The 25,590-nt window shown below is 40.4% G+C and overlaps 3 protein-coding genes across 9 annotated transcripts in view; 2 read left to right on the top strand and 1 right to left on the bottom strand.

Annotated features, from left to right (window-relative positions):
- The window catches only part of LOC144061889 (phosphofurin acidic cluster sorting protein 2), a 44,436-nt gene extending 41,932 nt beyond the window's left edge, over positions 1–2,504 (top strand). For both annotated transcript variants that reach the window (XM_077582787.1, XM_077582786.1), the window contains one exon: positions 59–2,504. In XM_077582787.1, coding sequence (XP_077438913.1) covers positions 59–174 — 116 coding nt within the window. In that variant the 3' untranslated portion in view covers positions 175–2,504. The remainder of the gene's footprint in view (positions 1–58) is intronic.
- mrpl2 (mitochondrial ribosomal protein L2) lies at positions 2,467–5,100 on the bottom strand. The gene is made up of 8 exons (XM_077582795.1): positions 4,997–5,100; positions 4,573–4,658; positions 4,321–4,498; positions 3,831–3,972; positions 3,639–3,754; positions 3,457–3,567; positions 2,833–2,906; positions 2,467–2,748 (listed from the first exon to the last, which is right to left on the bottom strand). Exons 2-8 carry the CDS (start codon positions 4,642–4,644, stop codon positions 2,539–2,541), a joined length of 903 nt encoding a protein of 300 aa, XP_077438921.1. The 5' UTR covers positions 4,645–4,658; positions 4,997–5,100; the 3' UTR covers positions 2,467–2,538.
- On the top strand, positions 4,491–25,490 carry klc1b (kinesin light chain 1b). 6 transcript variants are annotated; one of them, XM_077582790.1, is made up of 16 exons: positions 4,491–4,677; positions 10,893–11,163; positions 11,348–11,578; positions 11,680–11,761; positions 11,920–12,148; positions 12,252–12,339; positions 12,983–13,084; positions 13,522–13,695; positions 14,100–14,199; positions 15,030–15,082; positions 15,346–15,413; positions 16,659–16,767; positions 17,134–17,286; positions 24,037–24,161; positions 24,234–24,291; positions 24,409–25,490. In XM_077582790.1, the coding sequence occupies exons 2-16, from the start codon at positions 10,915–10,917 to the stop codon at positions 24,487–24,489; spliced, it is 1,902 nt and encodes a 633-aa protein (XP_077438916.1). In that variant the 5' UTR covers positions 4,491–4,677; positions 10,893–10,914; the 3' UTR covers positions 24,490–25,490. The 6 variants fall into 6 exon arrangements, with proteins under 6 accessions (XP_077438916.1, XP_077438917.1, XP_077438914.1 ...); XM_077582791.1 differs by lacking the exon at positions 4,491–4,677 and adding an exon at positions 5,588–5,727 and having other exon boundaries at positions 17,134–17,259; XM_077582788.1 differs by lacking the exon at positions 4,491–4,677 and adding an exon at positions 5,588–5,727.
- The last annotated feature ends 100 nt before the right edge of the window (positions 25,491–25,590 follow it).

The raw sequence follows: 25,590 nt of genomic DNA, 5'->3' as shown, positions 1-25,590 counted from the left end.
GCCCCCTGGTGTACATACCACTTGGTGCAGACGAATTTGACTCTTTCCTCCCTCACAGTCACTATCGACGGAGTGGAGTGGAACGACGTCAAGTTTTTCCAACTTGCCGCCCAGTGGCCAACTCATGTCAAGCACTTCCCGGTGGGGATCTTCGGTTACACCAAACCCGTGTGACCTCGGCAGCCGTCCGCTTGGAACCGCCAGACTCTTCTGCGCTGCACTTGTCTCACCCAGAGACTCCACAGAATTTGAGGGAAAGCCAACGGCAGTAATAGTTTTCCTGTGGAAATCTTACTGACTTCACATCCACGTGCTCAATACACACGTTCATGTTGTCCTTCCGGTGTTTTTGATGTTGTTGGCTGTTGTTTGTTGTTTTCCTTCCTTTCTTTCTTTTGTTTTGTTTTGTTTTTTTACACACTACAAAAAGAACAAGTACTATTTTGTAAGAGTTGTGCTACCGCCTCGGCGGCCCTTTGACTTGTTTGACAAATTGCCACATTTCGACAATGGCAGCTATGTTTGCACTTTGTTTTTTGTTAACATGTTATTATTTCTGTGAAATCCTACATGTATTGTTACTCTGTAGAAAATGGAGGAGTGCGATGGTGATGTGCAGTGGCGTGTGTGAGATTTTGAGGCCGTGTTAGTCATTGGAATATTGCTGTGAATCTTGACAGAAACCCTCTCTTTGCTTTTCTTCTTCATCTTTTTCCTCAAACTCTCACCGCAAAGAACACAAGACTTTGCTTCGGCGTACGTTGAAGCAACAAAGACGACTCTGGAAGGTAGCTATAATTGATTAACGCACATTTGCATCACTCAAAAGTTCGCGAAATTCCAGTCCTGAAGACTTGACGCAATCACTTAGAAACAGGGTATCGGGAGACAAAAACAAGCAAATCCCCAATAGCTGAATGCCAAATTTGCTTTTTCTAAGCCCTGATATGTTTGTAATTGTAATTGACCTTTTTTTTTTTGCCTTGGACTGATCATGACGCTTTGGTGTCTCACCGACACCAAATTTAGCAGATAGCGGCTAATCCAAATGTGCATTGATGTGCCAAAAGTACCATTGTTTCTCTGTCCCACAATGCTTTTGGCCTGCTTGAAGGCAAACTCCCGACATGATGCATACGTGGTAGAAATCGGGATTAGCGTTACTCAATTGTTGGAAGTAATCAAATTGTATTATTAGTCAAATGAATTGTACATCCTAACCGTGTTTTATACAGCATCACTGTGGCTGTAGATGCACATAAGATGTAAACATTCTAGATGGTTGGTTGCTCACTAGCCATGTGTTGGTGTGATAGGAAAACTGCTTTAACATTACCGCCAAGCGCAATGCAACGAGAAGTCTATAGTCTTGCCAGATGTTCAAATCACTGCCTGTGTGTATGTGTGTGTGATGCCCTACGTTTGATGGTACTCCCTGCCTATTGTTACGTGAAACCTTCACAACGGAATCCTATGGACAAACGGCCTTTTGTGTGTTGTCGCTATTTCTAGTGTGAAAAGCTTTTTAAGTATTGTATATAAATATATACAAAATGTATTATTGTGATTTGCAAATCGCCCTTCTGACTAAATTGAAAGCACAAATGACTTACCTTTTATTTCTTGACAAAATGCCAAAATCAGTATATTTCCACAACTCCAGAAGTAGTTTTGTTCAATACAACACTAGAGCTGTCATTTCTCCGACATTTCCTTTACTTTGTAAATGCACTTTTTATGTGGTTTGATACGCATACACACCCAAACAGTTTGATTTTGAGGTGTTTTTTTCTTTTCTTTTCCAAGTGTAAACCACTACCTATAGACGGGATGATGTATGTTTGATGGCTTCAAGCTCCTTTGGGTGTCCTGAATGCATCACGGCCATCTGTTACGTTCCCCTTTTTGCCACTTGTTTATTTTGTAGCTGCCACCGTGCTGTCTGCCTGCAGATGATGCAGTCTGATTTGGTCGTCTCCTGCGTTTTAAGAGGGGCGAGCATCTTGTCTTGGCCGGGACACCAACTGACCCTTAGATAATATATTATGGAACTTTGGCTGTGAAGCAGGGCGGAGTTTTGTGAGGGAAATTATCAAGTGATTTAAAAATACTCAACAGGCGTAAGTGTCAAGTGTGTTCTGATGTATTTGACCTAAAGTCCCCCAAATCTCGCTGTAGCATGGGGGTGTTTTACAAGGCAGGACCAATGAGAAGCTTTGCTTTTTTTGTCACTTCTCCAAACATCAAGTGATCCAAACAGGAAAGATGGCAGCATGCAATCTCATTGGTCCTGTCACTTCAGATGCCACCCAGTGTCTTTGCACAAACCCTATTTTAAAGGACATGACAGTATTTTTAAATTTACCACACCAAAAAAATATATGGGTTACTCTGCATGTTTTACTATAGTTGTAAATATGTTTTGGATTTTTATATTTTTTTTCTTTCCATGCTCTCACAAAACAGTTGTGTTTAATAAAATTTTTAATCTTCTGTACAAACAAGCATTCCTTTATTCCAACTAAGCATATATCGTGTTCAGTTAGCTGAGATGGAAGGCAGGTTGATGTAACTCTTCATCGGCGGCAGCGGTTTAATCTTGCGTCCGGCCCAGCCACCCTTCCTCTGCCACAGGCCGCTCGACGGGCGAATGCCGAGCCAGCGGTTGCGGCCCGCTTTGCCGATGATTCTTTTGTTGTGGTCCACATTGGACACGCGGCCCACTGTTACCATGCAGGTCTCCAACACCTGTGTACGTATGTGTCACAATAACCAACTGTGACTTCTCAGTTGATTAAGTGCTCTCGTCATTTTTGCGCCACGTGAGCTCACCTGAACCTGCCGCTTTGACGGAAGCTGGACAATGGCTGTTCCATTTACTTTACGGAGCAAAACACCACTGGTGCCTGATAACAAAGACAAGGAATTAGATGCATTAAGCAGTGATATCGCATTTAGAAGGCTACTTAACAGATGTAAAATAGGATTTTTTTTCCATTTAATTAATAATTGCTTTAAAAAGGGGAAGTCACCCCCAAAATGTTCTTGACAGTAATATGTTCTATGTCGCCCCACTAGTCTAAACATGTTTTTCAGAGGGGTGGCCATTTTGTCACTTGTCAGCGGGAAAATGACATCACAGTGCCTAAGGGACCAGGTAACGACCAATAAGCTTGTGAATGTCACATGACGAAACGGGAAACGGGTGAGTCGTGGTTGGTCACTTGAGCCCTTAGGCACTGTGATGTCATTTTCAGTCGACGGCAAGTGGCAAAATGGCCGCCCCTTCAGATGGATAAAAACGCATGGCTGTTTCTGCTTCTTTGCAAACACAATAGTAATTAGAATGCTGTGTTTAGACTACAGAGGGCGCATACAACTTTTTAAAGAACATTTTTGGGTTGACTTCCACTTTAATATAGTGGGGAAAGAAAAATTCCGTTGCTAACCATTTACCTGCAGCCCGAATATATTCTGATCCTTTCCCAGGTTGTACCTCCAGATTGTTGACCAGGGTGCCCACAGGAAGTGCTCCCAGTGGGTAGGAGTCACCCTCATTTGCTGCCACTGTAAAACAAACATCAATTTCTCCTTAAAAACAACTCTGCCTAATTAGTCAACTGCAATGCTTCTCATACCTGCCATGCGTCCAATGACGGGCGATGTTTTAATGATGTCCCCCTCCTGCATGTTCTCTGTAGCGATGATCCATCTTTTGCGTTTTCCTCCAGCCACCAGGGCAATGTCAGCTGACCTGGAGAGAACGCAGCAGACCAGATGAAGACAACCATCAAGTTTCATTGATGTTAAAAAGGGGAGTAAGAGCTCACCTGCACGGGTCATATCGCACTTGAACAACCTTCTCGTCGAAGGGCTGCCCTTCTCCTTCTTCCTCGTATCGCAAACGTTGGAAGTCAACCCAGCGATAATTTTGTTTGTGGCCTCCGCCAATGCCATGTGTTCGGATTTTACCTAAGGCGCAACAAAATAGGTGCTGATAAACATTTTTGTAAATCCTGGACAGGGCCGATAGAGGAAAACAGCACACAATCTAAGGGCCATTTTTTGAATTTTCAATTTACCCAACATGTTTTTGGAATGTTGGAGGAAGCAGAAACACAAGGCAAAAACATGTACATTCAAAATGTGGCCACTTTTTAAAACTCACAACATTTCCGATATGCCAGTCTGCAGCTAAATGCTATGTTAACTTGTGAGTGTCCTTCAATTTGTGCTGGACGTCTTGGATGTTGATGGGTGCTCTCTTTGGGTTTGTGGCAACTTAACGAAGCATGATTACGTTAACCTTTTTTTTTTTACCTGTGTGATCTCTTCCTCCTGTCTTTTTCATCCCCATTGGTCTAATTGAGTACTTCTCCCTCTGCTTCCACCTCGTCCTGTTCTGCTCCAGAGAGGGTGTGGTGAGGAAGCCCCGGCATGGCACAGCACCGGAAGTAGGCAATAACACTGGCAGAAATGCTCTGACACCCAATTTGACCTGTCAACAACAAAAAAAAGGCATGTTAGCTGCTTGCGCCGTTGTCATTTTCTCTTGTGACACAAGATGTTGACCTGAGAGCACAGCAGAGCAGGCTGGGAGATGGAGAGGGAACTCAGGATTCGAGTCAAACAAGACACTGCCATCACGCCTACAAGAGCTGCACAGGACGCAAAAGGGTACACAGTTATACGCTTAATTGATTTATTTCTCTGCAGTCCCTGGGCTATTTCCGTTCACTCCGTTGCGTTTTAATCACGCTTTGATGCTTGTTGTTAACTCTATATATTATTGTTTCACCTACACTTAGGAGAAGAGTATTATCATTTGTCATCGTTAACCTTCGTGGTACTATCTTAACATATTCGTGTGAGGCTACTTGGAGAAGTTACTGAAGAGATCAAGATGTTATTAATAGGCTGCTATTGCATAAATAATATATATAAAAATATCATTATGTTTGTAAGAACAAAATAGGGGTAATCAATGAAAACAAACCTTTATTTGTTCCAGTTCATGACAATTTTCTCCCTAGCGTCCTTCGTGAGCTAGCACGCCGCGTCGCATGATGATGACGTATTTCCGGACAGCGCTTCACCATTCGGTTGTGAAATTATAGTAATTTATCCATGGTTGCTTTTTTTTGTTATCCTTAATCATATGTTATTGGCTATTCATAAAATATAGTAATACAATGCAATTTTTCAAAAAATTTAAATGTCCAGCGTAAACTCAACGTCGCGGACTACCCAACACTCCTTTGACAGCAATTTAATTTACTCCAGTAATTTACCAGCAGTCTTTTACGGGAGTAGTTGCTTAACGCAGTGGTTTGGTCCCACAGTACAAAATGACACGTTTAAATTCGGAATGATGAAAAACAAAACTGAATGATAAACAATATTAACGATTAATATCTGTGACCACCAGGCAGCAGTATCAGCTTTCGCCTCACAGTTCACTTTAGTTTTAGTTTTTTTCATGTTGCATTTAAAGTTCCAATTAATTATAGACGAGTTTTACACTTAAGAATGAACACAGATTTAGCCATATTTCTTAATAATAATGAAACATCATAGTTAAAACTATTCTATTTTGCGAGGACACGGTAGAAAACAACATTACGTCACTGAGATTTGCTTCGCCGCAAAGGCTGATGGGAGAATTGTGCGTGTTTGGAGACATTTTGGATTTAAAGGGGCTGGGCTAGCCGAAGGTTCTGGCTGTCGGTAAGGGATCTCTGTGATTTATCCGTATCGAAATTAATTCAATTGTCTATGTGACTTCGTTTTATTATAGTTTCCATTTTCACAACGGTACGCTCAAGCTACCGCTTGGGAAGATTAAACCCACCGAGTCCGCAACAAACAGGGAGTGGTGATGCTAACAGGCTAGCCGAGCTAAACAGCCACTGACGACAGAGCGGAACCGATGTTTAAAGCTTTACACTTAACATTGGTGAAAACATCTCCGTGAATATGTACCAATACGTAATCGGGAACGTTTTCCTTAAAAATGCTAAATTACGTCACGTTGAGGTAACGTGGCATGTAGATAATGAGCGGAATTGTTCTTTTCTGCCTAATGTGGCGTTTAGTGGAATGCGATAACAGAACTGTAACAGAACCTCAGGTAATAATGGTCAATAAATTGAACCATTAAATGTGCTTTAACATTATTTTTGCATATTTAGGAAATCCCGTTTTATTAGCTTGAAAACATGGCTCATCATTATATAAGACGGCCAAATGACATCATCAGGTATTTTTACAGAGTTGGACAAATGCACCAGCTCTTCTTGCAAACAAGGTAAACAACCAGCAATATGGCTGTAGTTGTTACCTTCTGTTTGCACAATACAGATCCAAAGATAAATGCATGTATGAATATTTAAAACTCAACCGGGTCAGAGTGCCAAAAAAATAACGTTACTAGCTAATTACAGTCAAGTCATGGTTGTATGTGGTCAGTGTCAGTAGCACAATCCTCATTTTCCCTCATGGTTATCCCACCACACCCTCCTTGATGACTACCTCTGCCATGTGTCTGCTGGTCATGCAGACGTGGACGGCTGCCGGAAACGGGTGAATGATGGCATCCGGTGATGTAGAACCACGTAATTTGATCTGGAGATGTGATGCTGACACAGACAAATTGTTTCCTGACGCACCTGCCGCATTCGGTTTCCATTCCAATTTAACCCTCACTCGCCTCATGCACTGGTGTTGAACAGTACAAATGCACCACGCCCAGATTATGTCACAGACAAAACCATGTTGTATGGCTTCCACAGGAAAAGGCTTGTCAATACAATACGATAGCAAGCGTGCCATTTGAAAAGTGGTTGTACTGTATTCTTGCTTTGAGTATCATTAGATCTCCTAATTATGTTGGATTGGACTGGAAGAGGTGCTGTGATTGTAACGTTTTGACCTTTGATCACTGATTAAGATAAGCGAGTCATCTTGTTTGTGTGTAAAACACACCCGTGGCCCACATTTTAAAATGCGACTTATAGGGTTTTGCCTTTTGACCTGTTTTAGTGTTACTTTCATAAACAGGCTGGGCTATCATGGGGGGTTTTCTTTAGACGTGCAGTCTATATGTTTACATAATTGTTTCATGAAACATGAAAAGTTCAAGTGATAAAGCCGCAGATTTGTTTGCATTCTTGGTGTAATCTGACTTAATCACGTGGGCATCCTTTAGTGGCTTTAAACCGTGTCAGGGAGCCTTTCCGGTTGTGTGTCATCATTGCCATTACTGGCATCCCCTTGTGTCTGAGTGCAGAGGAGCTCGTCTCCATGACTCCCTCCCCCATCCGACCTGCTCCTCTGCACTCTCCTGCTCTTCCAGCATTGGGCGGGGCTATCTTTGGATGCACGCCCTTTGCTGATGCCAATTGTTGCGATGAAGCAGCAGGAAGGTCACCGTCATCTTACAGGCACCACCATCCCCTTTCTCCCTATAGCATCTCTCTCACTTTCCCTCTCGTTCTCTCCCGCCCACGATGTCCTTCTACATTTGCATTAACCCGTTTCGCAGGCACAGCATCCTTTGTCGTTTCGCGAAGGATCTCTGCGGATGAGCACCGTCTATTCGGTGCGTGCCACTCTGTTGCCGGAAGATTATTTATCAGTTATTTTCCATGCCAGACTCATAAGGCTCTGATTTGCAACGCAAACAGGTTAGTGTCCGAGTTGCAAGTTGTAATAGGAATAATATTCAACGATGGATTCCTTCCAAGCATAGTTAATTTAGAAGCTTGTTTTTAGCCTGAGAACCACTGTTGTTTCATAATTCAGTTTCTGTATGTCAGTGTATATTGACGTAAACACATTGTTCATACTGTTCTATTTATTCATTTACCATTTTTTTTCCATTTTTGTTAACAAGAGTATGAAAACCTAGATTTTTTTGTTGGTACATTTAGAACAGATGTAAAATTTGTGATTAATTAGTTTTTAGTTTTAGAGTTAACTAATGAAGTCATGCGATTAATTTCGATTACAAATTTTAATCGCTTGATGCCGGTAATAAAAAAAAAAAAGAATAAACTTTTTTTTTTTAAAGAAAAGATCATTACAAATTTGGGGCATCAGGCGATTAAATTTTTTAATCGTAATTAATCGCATGACTTCACTAGTTAACTCACGATTAATCCAAATTTTTATATCGGTTTTAATACAATAAAAAAAAAATCTAGATTTTCAAACTCTTGTTAACAAAAGTAGGAAAAAATGTTAAACTAATAAAAACAGTTCAAATGAATTTTTGATGGCAGTGAATGAGTTAATTGAAAGCCATCTGTTGGAGTAAAGAGCGCAAACATCTGTTAATGTGCCGAATGTTGACATTGTGTTGCATATTATTATGTTAGATGTGTTGAGCTGATATTTGCAGTGAGTGGAGATTAGGAAATATGTATTAGCTCCTCAAAGCAATAATGATAGATTTCACTAAGGAGAAGCGACTTAATAGGTATAATATAACCTGTGGTCTTGCCTTTTTGCTTGCTATTTGTGAAGCGGCAATTACGTAAATGTAAAAGATTTAAACAAATAAATAATAAAGGTCTGACTGACCGGCTTTAGTATCTCTGTAAAGAGAAAAATATTAATTATCTTTCTGAGGAGCGCAGACCCTTTGTGGTATCACAGCAGCCCCGTTGTCTCTGACATGCATGAAAGTTTTTTTTAGCCTTTGTTGCTTCCAGCGTGTGGGGCCTTTTCTTACATGGACTTTTAAACCACTCAAACAGGGAGGACATGTTCGCTTAAGTTCATGTATGGCCTTTAAATTAAAAGTCAAGTCAAGTGCAAGATGTTTGTGTTTGTTGACAGGTATTAGTTGTTTCGCCGGTACATATATCATAAGTGATTGTGAAAATTCAGCGCATTTTAAAAGCAAAGTAAAATATGGAGTTTGACAAGCTCTAGTCAATTTGATGCTCATCATTAACCATGATAGTTTCAGCTACATGTGGTTTGCTAGCATCTACTTGGTAAAATTGATTTGTGTATGTAATTGTTATTCAATTTATAGTTTGTGCACACTTTATCTTTTTGTGGTAGCATCACCAAACAAACCAAAACATTTGTGGAGTTTATACATTTTTTCCCAATTCATTCCAATACAAGACCCAAAATTTAAGTTGCGACCCTCCCTTTGACTAAAACATACAAAAATATTTAGTTGCTCACCGAGTTGAGGTCTTGTCTAATGTCACCATGATTGTTGTTAATTTTTTAAGTGTTCATTTGACTTTTGAGGCATATACTGCATGGATTGAACCCCAAATTATGCAAATTACGTTCTGCCATTGTAGTATCACTTGTTTTAAACCAAACAAACTGTAGTAATTTCTGGACTATAAGACGCTACTTTTTTCACATGCATTCGACCCTGCGGCTAATACAAAGATGCAGCTTATCCTTCAGATCACAAGGAGGTGCACTATAAAGGATGCGCAAGAGCATCAGGAAGAACAAAACAAAGTGAGCCCAAATACAGTAGGAGAGACAGAACGAGAGCGAGACAATTTGCGCCCTCAATTTGGAAAAGAAAGTAGCGAGAACCCGGTGTGGTAACATTAAAACACCTGCAGCTTACAGTCAGGTGTGGCTTATATGTGTAACAAATTCGAGAATTCCCCAAGTTTAGCTAGCGCGGCTTATAGCCAGGTGCGCCTTACAGTCCAGAAATTACTGTAATCTATTGAGGAGAAAAATTATGTAAGGAAAGAGGAGATCGCTCCAGTCATACAGAAAGCATAATGAATTCCTCAGGCGATTACACTAAGCAGGTCCATGAACCTGGGAATAAAGCGAAAAAATTCCCTTCAACTTGGCGCCAATGTCTAGTAGTAACATATAAAGTCTCTGCTGACGGAGTTCAGCTGTGATTACTTGGTGTGATATGCCTAGCATCAAGCTAAAGCCATAATTAGTACTTGGTAGTAGTAACACACCCAGTATGAGTGGTTGTTCTGGGTTTGCCAGTATATTTTGTTTCAAGGCAGTGAGGTTTGTGCTTTAAAGGGGTGCAACGATTCGAGATGTTAGGATATTAATATTGTCAGTGTCATTCAGCCGCACTTTGCACAAGAAACCAACTAATAGAGTTTAGTTTTCTTTGAATTGTTGCGCATAGCCCTTTACCGGTTTATCAGATCCAGATGCTTGTTTTCCAGGGTTCTAGTTGTATTGATGGCTATGCTTTTATTCAAATTGACGAAATGGAAAGCAATCAGAACTTGGAGTGGCCCACTAATGTAGGGTTACGGTATAATTCTCCCAGCAGTTGGCTGCCTTTTAGCCCCCATTTATATCCTCGCTGATGCTAAAGTATTGCCTGTACATGGGCTCACAGCTGCCTGCATTTCAGCTGGAAGGGCAGGGCTCCTTTTTGCATGTCGTTTGTAACTGATGTGGCTCAATGAGTCATCGGACTGAGAAAATAGCTTGTTCTATTGGCCCACAAAGAGCTTTGAACTGCGTCATCATCTTAGCCAGGTCGAGACTTGGCTTGACACAAAAGGACATCAATACTGTACAACCGGGGGATGCGGGGGCTATTGGCTCAGGTTTCTCATTTGTAACCTTTTTGCGTGCATCATCACAGCGTCCTGTTTTGGTGACAAAAGTCTTTCGGACTGAAACCGAAAATTTTCACTGGACGAATTTTCAACGCTTCCCTCGTAATAATGCATGGGTTTTTGTCCCCCCAACGTTGGTCGTTGGATGACTGGTTCATCATATATAAACAATCTGCCTCACTAAAGGGCAGGTCATTACAATGTTGGGCAACAATAGGTCAAACTCATTCTTCTGGCTGCTTCTGTAATCGTTATCAGCTGTGTACAATTGTGTTCTACTTTCTGTATTGTGTACAGGTTTCTCTGAGCAATTGTGAAGATGTCCACAATGGTGTATGCCCGTGAAGAGAAGCTGGAAAAGCTCTCTCAAGAGGAGATTATCTCCAACACCAAACTGGTGATCCAGGGTTTGGAAGCCCTCAAGAATGAGCACAATTCCATTCTCCACAGTCTCTTGGAGACCATCAAGTGCCTGAAAAAGGACGAAGAAGCCAACCTGGTGCACGAGAAGTCCAACCTGCTGCGCAAGTCAGTGGAGATGATTGAGCTGGGACTTGGTGAAGCACAGGTAACACTGGGTGAATAATTGCCAATGTAATTTAGTGCATGAGTTTTAGAACATCGAATAGTTGTCTTTGTGTTTTGGGTGTTTCTGCTTCCTTACAAAATTCATTCACACTCTGGTCTCACTGCTGCGGCTTTTGGCTAATTTAGTTTAAAGGCAATCATCCTTCATTTTATTTCCATCCTAGGTGATGATGGCCCTGTCCAACCACCTGAATGCGGTGGAGTCCGAGAAGCAGAAACTGCGTGCACAGGTGAGGAGGCTTTGCCAGGAGAACCAGTGGCTGCGGGATGAGCTGGCCAACACCCAACAGAAGCTGCAGAAGAGCGAGCAGAGTGTCGCTCAGCTCGAGGAAGAGAAGAAGCATCTGGAGTTCATGAACCAGCTCAAGAAATATGACGAGGACGTCTCCCCCACAGTAAGTACCAAAACAAATCTCACAGTTAAGATTAAAAGCTCATTTTTGAGCACTTTTGAAATGTTGTTTCATATTTTCATATACTTTATCATTAATTCCAGCAGGAGGAAAAGGACAGAGAAACACCAAAGGACTCTCTGGATGATCTCTTCCCCAATGATGAAGAGGAGCATGGCCAAGGAAGTAAGAGCGTTTACACCCAATTTTTAGCAGGGACAATAGTGTTAACTGTATATAATGTCAATCTTGAAAATTTGTTCAACAATACTACTCAGAACGCATTATATTATTTATTTGTTTTTGACCTGGCCTCATGCTTGTGTTGCGTTCCCCCCCCACAGTGCAACATCAACACAACAGTGCAGCAGTAGCTGCAGCCCAGCAGGGAGGCTATGAGATCCCAGCTCGTCTGAGAACACTACACAACCTGGTGATCCAATATGCCTCTCAAGGCAGGTACGAGGTCGCTGTGCCCCTCTGCAAGCAAGCTTTGGAGGACCTGGAGAAAACCTCTGGACACGACCACCCCGATGTTGCTACAATGCTCAACATCCTGGCTCTGGTTTATAGGTAAGAATTGACCCCATATGAGAGCTTCAGCTATCGCCTTTATTTCCTGTAATTTGTTGAATAGGGTCACTTCTTGTTAACTGTCTCCGTCTTTATCAAACAGGGATCAAAATAAATACAAAGAGGCTGCGCATCTTCTCAACGATGCTCTGTCCATCCGGGAAAAAACCCTGGGGAAAGACCATCCAGCTGTAAGAATCCCATTGTCGTGGCAACCATACCTCAATGTAGACGTCCTAAAGAGGAAGTCAACCCCCCAAAAAATTATTGACAATATGTTCTATGGAGCCCCGCTAGTTTAAATAAGGTATTCTGGTTAATGTTGCATTAGTGGAATATGAGTAAAGCAGCAAAATCCAGCAATTGTTATATATCGGAAGGCGGCTGTTTTGCCACTTCCTGTCGAGTCAAAATGACATCACAGTTTTTCAGGTCTCAGGTAACAACCAGTCACAGCTCATCTTCAGAAAACAGGTGAGCTGTGATTGGTCATTGCCTGAGCCAGTGGCAAAATGGCCTCCCCCTGAGATGGATAAAAAACGGTTGGATTTTGCTGCATAACTCATATTCCACAAATGCAATGGTAAAGTACTTGTTCATTACTTTAATTTAATGTAAAATACTCAAGACCTGCACACAAATCTAGCAAAACCAGAGAAAACATTTGTGAATGAAATAATGACCTTGGTGCTTGCTGTCACATAAAACCTTGTTAGAAAATGGTGGTTTAATCATTGGACCTCAGAAAAATATTTTTGTAATTTGCTAAAAGGCTAATTTCCTGAGCAAAATGGCATATTTCATTAGCTATCGTTTGCTTTTCGTTTTGTGCAGGTTGCTGCAACATTGAACAACCTGGCCGTACTGTATGGAAAGAGGGGGAAGTACAAGGAGGCTGAGCCTCTGTGCAAGAGGGCTCTGGAGATCAGAGAGAAGGTAGGTTACATCCCTGGCTACCACAGGCTTGACCTCAGAGCTAAAACTGAACAAGTAGCTCATTGTAACAGCTAAGATTTCCAAAACACCGGCATCTATAAAGGAGAGAATGAGGTTCTTAAATTGTCTTGTTGAGACACCACTGGGGGCCTCCTGTCTGTGTGGGAAAGGAATTATCGGGTCTTATTGAGAGCACATCTTGAAAAGCAATGGCATGAAACTAGAAAATAAGTAAAAGATGGGACAATGCTAAAGTGCTCAGCAGGGTATTGTGGTTCTTTCTGTTTTTATTGATCAGCAAAGCTTTAATTATACCCACTGACTGCTGATCAAAGCGTCTCAAGTTGATGGGGTCTGTAACAGAAGGGTCGATGCAAAGAGAAATAACGGGGTCAACTCATCAATATGTGATAACAAATCTGTATGGCGTCCATCAGGTCCTGGGGAAAGACCATCCAGATGTGGCCAAACAGCTGAACAATTTAGCTCTGCTGTGTCAGAATCAAGGCAAATATGAGGAGGTGGAATACTACTACTGCCGTGCCCTGGAGATCTACGAATGTAGGCTGGGCCCTGATGATCCCAATGTGGCCAAAACCAAGAATAACCTGGTGAGTAAAGGCACCACAAGCTCCCGGAAAGACAGCGAATGTACAAATGGAGACCTGGGCTGGCATTTTCCTTTTTGAAAAAAGTAGCTGTTTTTGAATGGAGTGTGCTATGAATGTACACTCCTGAGATGTATGAAGTTGTGAGATTCAAGCAAATCTCAAAGCTGATGTGTGGTTTGTCATGAGACTCGTTAGAAAAGCACATATCTTTTGAGGGTCTCGATAATAATTCGCACGCACGCCAACAGTTTCTTGTCAGCTGACTTGCTTCATGTGGCTCCCCGAAGCTGTGACTGACAGAAATGAAATCCACGTGCTACAATGACTTTATATTTGGAACTGTTGTTTATTGTGAGTCATCTGATACAACTCTAAATCGCATTTTTGCCCTCTCTGTTCTCTAGGCGTCCTGCTTTCTCAAACAGGGAAAATACAAGGAGGCTGAGATTCTATACAAAGAGATTCTGACTCGTGCTCATGAGAAAGAGTTTGGATCTGTAGATGGTAAGGACTTGCTGATGCCATGAAGTTATTTCACAGCAAAGATTAATATTGGCATTAAGAAAAATATACAATGGGTTTACTTTTAATTACCCTTCATAGTTGTTAATTCTTTTTCTCCTCCACTATTGTTTCATCTTCTACCTACTATTTATCTCACACCAGTGAGGCGTGATGGACAGATGATTAAAAAGTGGACGGTGTTCTAAGCAGGCTGCCACCATTCAGAGGACTCAAAGACTCTTACAAAAGGCTTTTGGAGAAATAAAGACTTTGTTGGTCTGAACTCTGGCAATTGCATTCTCTTTTGAGTTTCAACTGAAAAAAAGATGGTTGCATTCCTTGTGAGATTATATTGTCTGTGAAGAAGAAATGAAAATGACTTTTTGGAAAATGTTTCTGACAGGTTTATCTTTCAAGGGTAACTTTCAAGATTTCTCAGATTTTTATCAAGTACATCAGCATTACTCAGCTACAGTTTGTTTCCCACGTAGTCAAACACATTTAACTACAAAAGGTTGCAAAATATATACATGCATCTACATCCATCTTTTATACTCATTCATATTTCTCTACATGATTTTTTTTTCCAATTCTTTAGAATTACTAAATTGACTACAGCACACAATACAATTACGGTACAGAAAACCAGGCTGATACTGCAGATTCAACCTCCATCCTTGATGGGCAGTATGCTGTGCTCAGCGAGTTCAATGCATCATGAATAGTTGATCATGGACTCAGCAAAGCCTCAAGAGATGGTCTGTGTGTGTGGTGTATTCCAGTCGTGTTGCGCAGTTTGTCGAACCTCTCCCGTGTGTGTGTGTCTGCAGCTGAAAACAAGCCTATCTGGATGCACGCCGAAGAAAGAGAGGAGATGAGCAAGGTGAGGGCCTCCATGTGAGCCTACTCTTGATGTTTGGAAGTAGTGCATAAAAAAAGACACATGACAAGCTTAAGAGAAGAAAAACAGGTCATCTTATTTCGCATCCTGGCAAGTGATCCGGTCTTTCATGGTGCAAAACCTTACACTCAGCATAAAATGCCTTTGGCCTTTCGTTGTTATATGTAAACAAAACATTAAAATCCCGTTGGTCTGGTTTACACAACTCCTCCCCTTCACATTTGCCTTTTTTCTTTTACTTCCAGGGCAAGCACAGGGACAACACGCCTTATGGAGAGTATGGAGGCTGGTATAAAGCCTGCAAAGTCAACAGGTGAGGCACAGTTGCTGCTTCACAGATGCTAAATTATACAGCGTTAAACAGTTATAAGTTAAGGGTTTTTGTGTTTTGTTTTTTTGTTTGTGGAATGTCAGAATTTTTGTTTGTGTGTGTGTGTGTGTGTGTGTGTGTGTGTGTGTGTGTGTGTGTGTATGCACCACCTTAAATACGGGAAATACCCCACCTTTAAATTCTTAGGCCCTCCCACAGCACTGCTGACTACCTCGATAAGTGTCGTGTAGCATCAGAGGTCAAAAATGCAAAAGTTACTAGAGATAGTGAACACAAATACACAAATATAGTGACAATCACTTTCAAAAGGGATTTCATGTAGAGTGGTTATCGCGATATCTTGAAATAAATGCTGCTATCAAGATAACAAAAATAAATGTAGTCTACATAATTTTTTATTTTTGGTTTTCCATTCAAGATGGGCGCTGCCAGTGTTGAATGTCTGATTCCTTCATGTTAGGGAAGTCATGCTATGTGGATTTGCCTCGAGCAAGAACTTCAAATGATGCTCCAATGCACTATTCCTAGTCAGAGTGAACATCTCTCATGCCCCAGTTTTCTGGAATGCAGCATACCATTTCACTTGTGTGATTTGCTCTATCACACATACTGGAGCATTTAAGGCGGCGCCACCACCTTAACTTGTTTGCTCTCAAAAAAACGTTTAAATAGATTCAATTTTAAATATTACCATGGTCCCAAAAACATATTTATACGTTTTTGTTGTTTTTTTTATGCTAGAGTATACTGAAGGCTTCGATGCCGCCAAAGCTTAAAACAATGGTAGTTATTACAAAAACGGCCAGCAGGTGGCAGCAGAGTATGAGATCAACCAGGGCCATGATGCAAAAAAGATTCCCCCCCCACACTGTTTTAAACAGATTTGGCAATAATGATGAAACTTAGCCATATTGTAATGCTAATTACTGCAAAACGGAAACAAATAGAAATATTCATTTTTTTCCTGGTGAAAGAAGAGACTCTAATCTTTCTTTTGGTAGGTTCCATGTTTTTATAGCAATAGAACACAATATTCTGTGGTCCTTGCAAAATCTGTCAAAATCCAGTAAAACAGCCAGTATCGAGGGGGATTGCTTCAGTGAGTTAAATGTTTTGAGCACATGACATATCATTAACTGCATTACGCATGTTTTGCTGTCCAAATCAGAAAACATTGCTACAAGTATGGTCTGACCGATGAGTTGTGCCTGTTTGTTGTGCCCACAGCCCCACCGTGAACACGACACTGAGGAACCTGGGGGCTCTGTACCGCCGTCAAGGCAAGCTTGAAGCTGCCGAGACCCTGGAGGAATGCGCTGTGAGATCCCGCAAACAGGTCAGCAACATTGCGGAAAATATGTCATGTGAATCCATGTGAAAAAGCTGAGCACTTCCTGCTTTTGTCAGCTTGCGAATGTGCTAGGAGAATCAATCTCATTATTTTTTTCCCCCTCTTTCAATATTGCTTTGGATGCAGAGCAACACGGTAAGTGATGGCCGCCATAGTCTCCATCTTTCTCCATTAACATTACGCCCATTTCACAGCCATATGAAATATTTCTTCACTGTCTTAGGTCACATGATCTTAACTCCTTTAAATGCTCTCATACAACTACACACTTTCAACCATTCTCCTCATGCTAATATTTACGTTGCCCTTTGTGATTATGATTTGTTTTCTTCTTTGTGTTCTTCCCATTAGGGCATTGACCCCATCCACCAGACTCGCATGGTCGAGATCCTGAAGGACGGAGAAGGCGACAGGCGAAGGAGCAGGGAGAGCCTGAGCAGCGTTAAGTACGAAAGCGGCTCTGAAGCTGGCGAGGAAGTGAGTATGGGCGTGGAGTGGAACGGGGTGAGTACAGATCCACATTAATTGAGTCTTACAAGCCATTGGACCTCATTGGAAGAACAAGACATCTTGGTCATATTAAAGGGAGCGTTGATTGGTACAGAATGTTTGTTTTTTTAACCATTTAACACTGTAATTCGTTAACCATATTGTGAAATTGTCACCAATTATTGACAATAATATATAAACCCAAGTGCTCTATTCAGATTTGTCTTGACTGGATGTAGTCTGAGACTCTTTGATGCCTTGTTCTTCCTATGAAAGGTTTCCATCCTAAATCTTTTTGTAGAAAGATAAAGCTGATTGAATGTCTTGGCATGGCGACATGTCTTATTTGACAACGTTTTGGTTGTGTACATTTCTGTTGTTCATTGCTTGTTGTTGTCTCATTTTAATAAGTTGTTGTTTTGCTGGCATTGCTTCTGCACAATTGGCGTTGCAAAAAGAAGGCACAAACTCATTCTTTGGCACATTAGCAAAATATTCAAGTTATTTACCCTGAGATTCAGATACAAATTTAATTTAAAACACAATTAAATATAGACCGCGTTCCTTATATGAACCATGAAATATAATTCACACGTTTCTAGTAAATGTGCAGCTTAACTTCATCCATCTGTTTAATGCTTTAACATGTCAATGTTGTTGTCACTCTCTTTGCTCATTAAATATATCACTACCCATTCCAGACATTCAGTGCAGCAATGTATGCAGTTAGAGAAACACAGTTAGACGTGTGTCCCAGTTAGAAGAAACCCAGTGGTAAATTTTACATGACTGTGCCAGTAGATGTGCCTTCACTTGAACCCGTGCTTCTCACACTCTGCTTCACCGCTCCAGCCAGTTTAAACATGCATGCAGCCATGCCAGTCAATGGACTTAACCCATCCACATGCGCACTAATGGACCGTGTGCTCAAACACGGGTGCCATATTAACCTGATGTCTGTTTTCTCTGAGTGAGTCACGTTACATGAAGGGAGAGGTGGGGCTTTGTGGTAACACTTGTGTGAATGTGTGAGTTCTCTACACACGTTTGAATGCAAATGCTATTCAGTAAAGCTTCATAAAACATGCGATGACATGCGGAGGATTGCTTTGGGCGCGATCTATGACATATATGACAAAACAAGAATCATTGTATTGCTTTTTTTTTTTTTCCCCGAGCACTCATTTGCGATAGTTTGGCTACAAGAGCTCTGGCTAAGATTGCTAATTTTCCCCAAGCAACCTTGTCAAAGCACACTCACTGAGTGATGATGACACGTTTACTTGGATTATAAACAACAATAACTTCCTTATTTTCTCAAACGTGATCGTTTCATTTTTAGTCAATGCTGAGGTCAGATGCCAACGAAACTGTGAATGTGATTATTTTAATCTGTGTGTGTGTTTTCATACAATGCATGACTGGACTCTTGCTTTTTGCTTTCAGCTAAAAATGCTTCTTGTCTGTTTGCACGCCGTCTTTTTTTCACCCTTGGCTTTTTTTTTCTTTTATCACTAACCTTGTTAGTTACTGTTGCCATGACAACCAATCAGCCTGTCGATCAAAATTCTTTTCTACATTCAGTGGATTGTACTCTTCCCTTAACGTCTCTGTTCAACAAGCTCGGTTGGGTTGGTATGTAGTCAAATGCTTTTGTGTGTAATGTTGCAGTGCACAGGGAAAGTGGAGGATAGAACATTTGCAGCCGTGTATTAAATCTGCACAGGACTACTGCAAGGTGTCTCAAAATCCCACCTTGTCAATGCACACTTGATTTTGAGTGAATCCATTTTAGTGCTGATTCTTGCTTAATGGTCCATCTCTGCAGCACACACTCACTGTGCCAAGTTCAGACTGTGCTACCCAGAAAGGAACGAAAAACAGCTGAGTCACAGCGACTGTAAACACCCCCACTCGCTGCATCTAAAAGGATGGGACCTGCATGCAAAGCCATAATTATGCAAATTTAAGATATTCAATTTGTTATAATTCGAACTTGGTCAGTATCCCACCAAAGTTGTATCACGCATCACAAATAACGCCGCATCAAAGAGGTTAGTTAGTTTGTGTGCCAAGATTACAGTGGAACCTCTGGAAGTCAAACTCTTTGGATGAAATAATGGAGACTGAAGTTATCTGTTCAGTCTGTCACTTTTATAAAAACATTAACTTGTGAAGTTAGTTTTAAATATGGATGTATGATACCACTTTTTTTTATTAGCAGATAATAATAAATAAATAAAAAAACTATACAGTATATATCTCAATAATAGGGCCATTCTCCCAGCAATTCTGTTTTTCTTCTGGGCTTCAACGTTAGGCAATATTTGAGATCTTTTATAATTGATCAATTGTGTCTTGGGCTCGCTCTGCCGGCATAGAAAAGTAGGTTAGCTTTTTCACGTCACTTCTTCAAGTTTGAAGCCCGAAGAACAACAAAATTGTTGTGAGAATGTCGCAGACATTTTTCCCCAAAATTGCATTAAATTAATGTCAATTTTCTATTTTAATTTCTAGTTTCTCATCGTAAAATGGCCACAAAATCATTGTGAGTATGATACCTTGAAATAAGGCCGTATTGGGCCCAATGCAGATTCCTCGTATCCGTACTCGCCATTCCGTAGTTTTAAGTTAACATTAAACATTTTTAACTCGTACAAATTTAATCAAAAAAAAATGATGGTTGATTTTTCTCGCAAGACTTGATATAAATGAAATGAAATATTAATGGAGAATTAATTGTATCACGCTTTTTTAACCGTCTTAACTGTCATAAAAGAATTACAAAAAGTTAACCGCTTAATAATAAAACGTAAAAATGACATGCTCATCATGAACTTGTGTGTTGAACAATAAGTGAGACAAGATTGTGGATATCCGGGAGGTGAGTCTCATCACAAAGACTAAACACAATTACATTTCAACAAAAGACTATTTTCTTTAAATTGTTACCATCGACTCTTTATTTTTTTACCGTTGTCGTCGATTTAGCCGTATTGTAAAGAGCAGCCAAGGCGGATGCATTTAAAGCTTCAATGTCACAAGTTTCATTTCTATGTTCTATAAATAATGTAGAAATGTTGTGTTAATCCTCTTGGCTTTTCATTAAAATGAAGTCTCACAAGATTGCCGTAAGATTCATGCTATATATAACACGATTTTTCGGGTTTTCAACTTGGGAGGTTCCACTGTAAGGTCCTGAGAGCTCATTTTACCTTTAGATTAATGAGCTGAAGTCACGAAAACTTAGTTTAATAGTGTGCATACGAGATTAAAAGTAGGAGTGATGTGAGGAAGAAGTAGGGCCAACCCAGAGCTGGTCATTTTACAACCTGTGCCCTTTTTTTGTCTCTTCTCTCTTTCTCTCTTATCAGGCCTAAGCCATCAAGATTATTTCTCCATCCCTCTCTCCCCTCCCTCAACCAATAGCTAAAGGATATGTGTTGTCGCTCCTCTCCGGTGCGCCCCCCCTCCCTCCCCAGCAGAGAAAGCCCCTCTTCCCCTCACTCAGCTGTCACATCAGTCCGCTGTCCGACCGAGAGCTGCCGGGACGTTTGGTCTTCTCATCTTCGTTCCTCCCGGTTTTCCGTCTCTTTCTCTCCGGCACTGTCCTTTCTTTCCACTAACCTCATGTTGGAAACTTTCACTCATTGAGCATAGCTGTGTGTGTGTGTCCACCCTTCGTTTTGTTTCCCTAAACTCGCTTCTATGTAGTTTACACATATGAACAGTATAGTAAGCCAGATTTACACTTCACGTCCAAGCAACCAATTCCGATTGAATACTGATATCAGGTGACACATATCTAATATTGACTCTTCCACCATTGACTTAAAAGAAGGTAACCTCTTTTGCTAGCATATCTGACAGACTGAATTCCTGTCCTTCAATTCTAAGATCATTAACTAGTTTACTCTGCATCACACATCTCCCTCTTTTATTTCAAGTTGCCTTATAGTATTTTTTTATATGCAGTTTTTTTTTTTGCGTTTAATGTTGTGAAGTAATCTCAAGGTCAAACGCCTAAACTGTTATGGTACGCTATCATTTCACATTTATATCAAAATGTCCGTATCCGAGTCGACCAGAAGAAAAAGGGAGCTTTTTTGTTCTGTTATGTAGATTTAAAAACAAAAGAGCGTATGTCATTTTGTATGCTTTGTTTACATTTTTATGCACATTTTTTTGGCTGAATGTTAAGGCAGTAGTATTTAAATGAATCACAGAATTGTGTGTCTCGGCAAATTTGTCCGATCACATCAAGCTGTTGCTATGGTAATTCATTCTGCGGTTGCTATTCCTGTCGTCAGTGTCCTTGTTCTTTGCACTCCTTTTGTGCGCTACATGCACAGACAAGGTTGCATTTTCAAATGAGAAAAAAAAACCCGGCATTATGCGTCAGAAGAGACCAATTAGAGGTGAGAAACAGATGGCACGGTCTCAAACAAGCATTATTGCCTTTTCTTATTCTTATTCAAGCGGATGCCGTGACTCTCATTAGCGCTGACGAGTATTTGTGTGCACAGTCACATTGGTGAAAACGTTTTAGTTTTTTCATCAGCTCAACATCCACAACAGTTAGTTCACATGTTTCACTAAGTGAATGTGCAATGACTTTTAACACCTTGAAAGTGTCGTCGTCGGCTGTGCTTGTGATGCGTTCACTTTCTGGCTTCAGTCTTCTACTTACTTGCCTTGATTCTTCATTCCTTTCGATGAGTGCATCTATACCTCTACTTCTACTCTCATCTATAGAATTGACCATGTGCGTCACATAATTATTATATCAGTAATGTTGTGTTAGTGGAATGCTTATTTATTGAACTGTCTACTCTTGACATATATCTATCGTGTGACTTCATTTCCCCAATGTGGAAAAACATTACATTAGGTCTAGAAGCACTAGTAGTAGAACTGCGTCATATTTACCAATTTGCATTGTGAAGATGGTTGCATCAACATATGTTGGTATCTCAAATAAAGTTTTTTCATTTGTGAACTTGGGTTTGGCATTTGTATACAAAACTTATTTTGGACCACCGAGTATATGTAGAAGTAATTGGTTCATTTATTGAATGCTTTCAAAACCAAAATAGAAGTTCTGATTTATTTTTTTTCCTGGTCAAGCCATATTAGTAAGGTCATTTATTATAAGCAGAATTTATGGGGCACAATGAAAGAATGAAGTAATTATTTTACAAAATAAAAGGTTATCTTGAGAGAAAAACAAATGTTAGTTTTTTTTGTTGTCACAATCGTTCTCCCATGTCTGGAAGTGAAAAAAGGGAGCCATTGTGTGCATTATATATATTCAATATACAATCAATTAAAAATACATCAGAAACTGGAGTGATTCCGTATCAAACATGATGCCAGCCAGAATTAAAAGATAAGCGTTTCTGATTCAATTGGTCCGTATAAAGGTCATAGTAGCATTAATGTTCTTCTGTGCCAACTATAATCGGCCAATTTTGCGTGATTTCTAGACATAAACACCACAATGAACAGTTTGCAGGGGTGGGCAAACTCGGTCCTCGAGGGCCGGAGTCCTGCAGGTTTTGGATGTTTCAATTCTCCAACACAGCTGATTCATATGATCAGCTCATCAGCAAGCTCTGACGAAGCCTGATAACGATCCTCACCTGTGTTGGAGGAGGGAGACATGTAAAAACCTGCAGGACTCTTGCCCTCGAGGACAGCGTTTGCACACGTGACTGTACAAACGTGTCTGTTCTTTTAGAACTACATACGCTGAAAGTGCCTTTTAGTAGGTTTATATGATAATCCATTTTCATCACTGTTATCCGATGACTATAGCAAATCTCTGTAGACCACTGGTGGACAACGTTTAGTGCTCATGGGCCACTTTTGATTTTCAAAACATAGAAACAAACATATGCAAGGTCCATTCATAGATTAAAATTTATTTTTTTTGATCGTTAGGAAACAAAAAACTGCATGTTTTTATCAGAATTTAGGTGAGCAAGCCTTTTTTTTCTTTAACACTTTAGATTGGTTAATAATTTGTAAGTAACAGACTAAGAAATATTATGAATTCTATTCGTATTTTAGTTTTTAGTTTTAGTTACAATAAATAAATTTACCAATATCTGATTAAGTGAATAAAATATATTTTTTAATTAATACGTTTTTACCAACACATTTTAGAGGGAGAAAAAATGTCAAATGAATGCAATAAATATAATCATGTATATGCATCATGGATTAGTATTAAAAAAAACAAAACGTATGTGGCTCCTGGACCGGTCTTTTGCCCATTACAGTACATTTATAATTTGACACCTTTTTCCTGTGTAGTTGTTCTTTTTACTCTATTCACAGTGGCTCAAATACACTTTTTGTATGATCGTGGTTATGTGTTTGTTGTGGCACATGAATTTTGCATTTGAATTACTACTCTTTATGAAATACATATTAGCAAGAACAACTGACCCAATTCCAATTACTGAGGTGTTCCGTTTTGAATGGGAACTGGACCGTTGGCTGTCACCTTCAATGTTGTCGATGTACATACAGCTCCCCCTGTTGGTGATGAAACTTATTTCAACTGAACCTTTTCCTATTTGAAAAGGTAGCAAATACGAACATGAACAAATAAATGGATGGCTCCTTTGAATGACAATGAGCCTGAGCACTTTAAATGTTTATGTAGCCAAATAACGAATGATGAAATGACTTGTTGAGTGTGATATGAGGTCGCGTTCGGGATCGCGATCAGGTGGCTTGATGAGTGTGTGTGTGCAGGACGGCAGCGGAGCCCTCCAACGGAGCGGCTCTCTGGGCAAGCTCCGAGACGTCCTGCGTCGTAGCAGCGAGCTACTGGTCAAGAAACTGCAGGGCAACGGACCTCCTGAGCCTCGCAGCACCAAGTAAGAACTGCATAACAAAGGAAAAATTATTTGAAGTCTGCACGTCTTAACTGTTTCCGCTCTGCTTGCTAGCATGAAGCGAGCGGCTTCCTTGAACTACTTGAACAAGACGGGTGATGAGGCGTTCCAGGTGAGGCAACATATTTTGCATTTTTTTTGGTTTTGGATTGGGTTAGGATGGACAGTCCGACATTTGTAAACAAACAGTCATTTCTTTTTTTCATGTCCTTAATAAATCCCATCTCAGTCTCAGACTCGAGGAAGCAATGATTTGAGGGTGAGCCGAGGCCTGAGCTCCAGCACCATGAATCTGTACTCCGGAAACTGAGCCTGGACTTCCAAGCGGACCTTGTGGACGGACCTGCCAACGTCGGACCCAAAGATGTTTCCTCCTGACACTCGCATCCAAAGACCCTTTCACTTGTCTGAATGCACAGGGATTCTTTTGTCATTTGTGCCTGCCTTCCTTTGTCGTAGTGCAAACTTTGCTACCATTCTTGATTCCTCGTCGTCATTGTGCACTTTTGAGTGGTGTCGAGAGCCGTGACACCACTTTATAAGCTAATTTCCTCACATATCCTGTGCCATTCTTTGTTTTTAACAGTGCTGATTGGTCCTTTTTTTCTACATGAAAACTAAATTACAGATTTGGTGGTTTTAGTTGATTTAGAAAAGAAATGTAGCGTTTGAAATGACATCTTGTAAATTTGCTATGACTGTTAAAACTCTGCATTTGTCTGTTGAGATGCGGCATTAAGTTAAAGGTGTGGGATACAGGGTGAATTGAATACCTTACTGTCATGACATGACTTGCGGACCACATAATGGAATGACATTTTGAAGTCAAATAGGCTGCTACTCTTTTAGTTGTGAGATCTGTATGTGTTCACAACACTAACAGGACGACTCTTGAGAAACCACCATGACATTAACTTTTTTAAGTTTTAACAATAAAAGGTCTATAATGTTGGAAATGGGGTCACTTGTTGTGCCCTTGAATGATATCTGGTGCCATGCCGTCTGAGGTTAAGTGGGGGTGATCAACTCTGACTTGAAATTGTTTACACTGATGAGGATGTGATGCATGTTTAGATCGCTACAATGTGATTGTCATAGATTTGCACAATGCTCAAATGCCTCTAGTCTGTCTTTTAAATGAAGCAACTCAAAAAAACTGGAATGTTGGGTAATTATTTATGATTTTGTTTTTCTTTTTTATCATTAGGGGACACAGGAATAGGACAGTGATTATTTCAGTCAATTGCTTCCAACTAGTGAAGATGTTCAAATCTTAACCTGATTCAGAATAAAAATTCTCTTTGTTCCATTCATGTTTTGTCTTGTCTTAAATTTTAGGTCATTTAAAAAAAGTGCACACCCTCTTCAAATACTATGTTTTTGTGATGAACAGGAACAGGATCAATTATTT

The sequence above is a fragment of the Vanacampus margaritifer genome, chromosome 12, assembly GCF_051991255.1.
Source record: "Vanacampus margaritifer isolate UIUO_Vmar chromosome 12, RoL_Vmar_1.0, whole genome shotgun sequence".
Lineage (NCBI taxonomy): Eukaryota > Metazoa > Chordata > Actinopteri > Syngnathiformes > Syngnathidae > Vanacampus > Vanacampus margaritifer.
The sequence above is the reverse complement of the archived record's forward strand: the minus strand, read 5'-3'. Positions and strand labels throughout refer to the sequence as shown.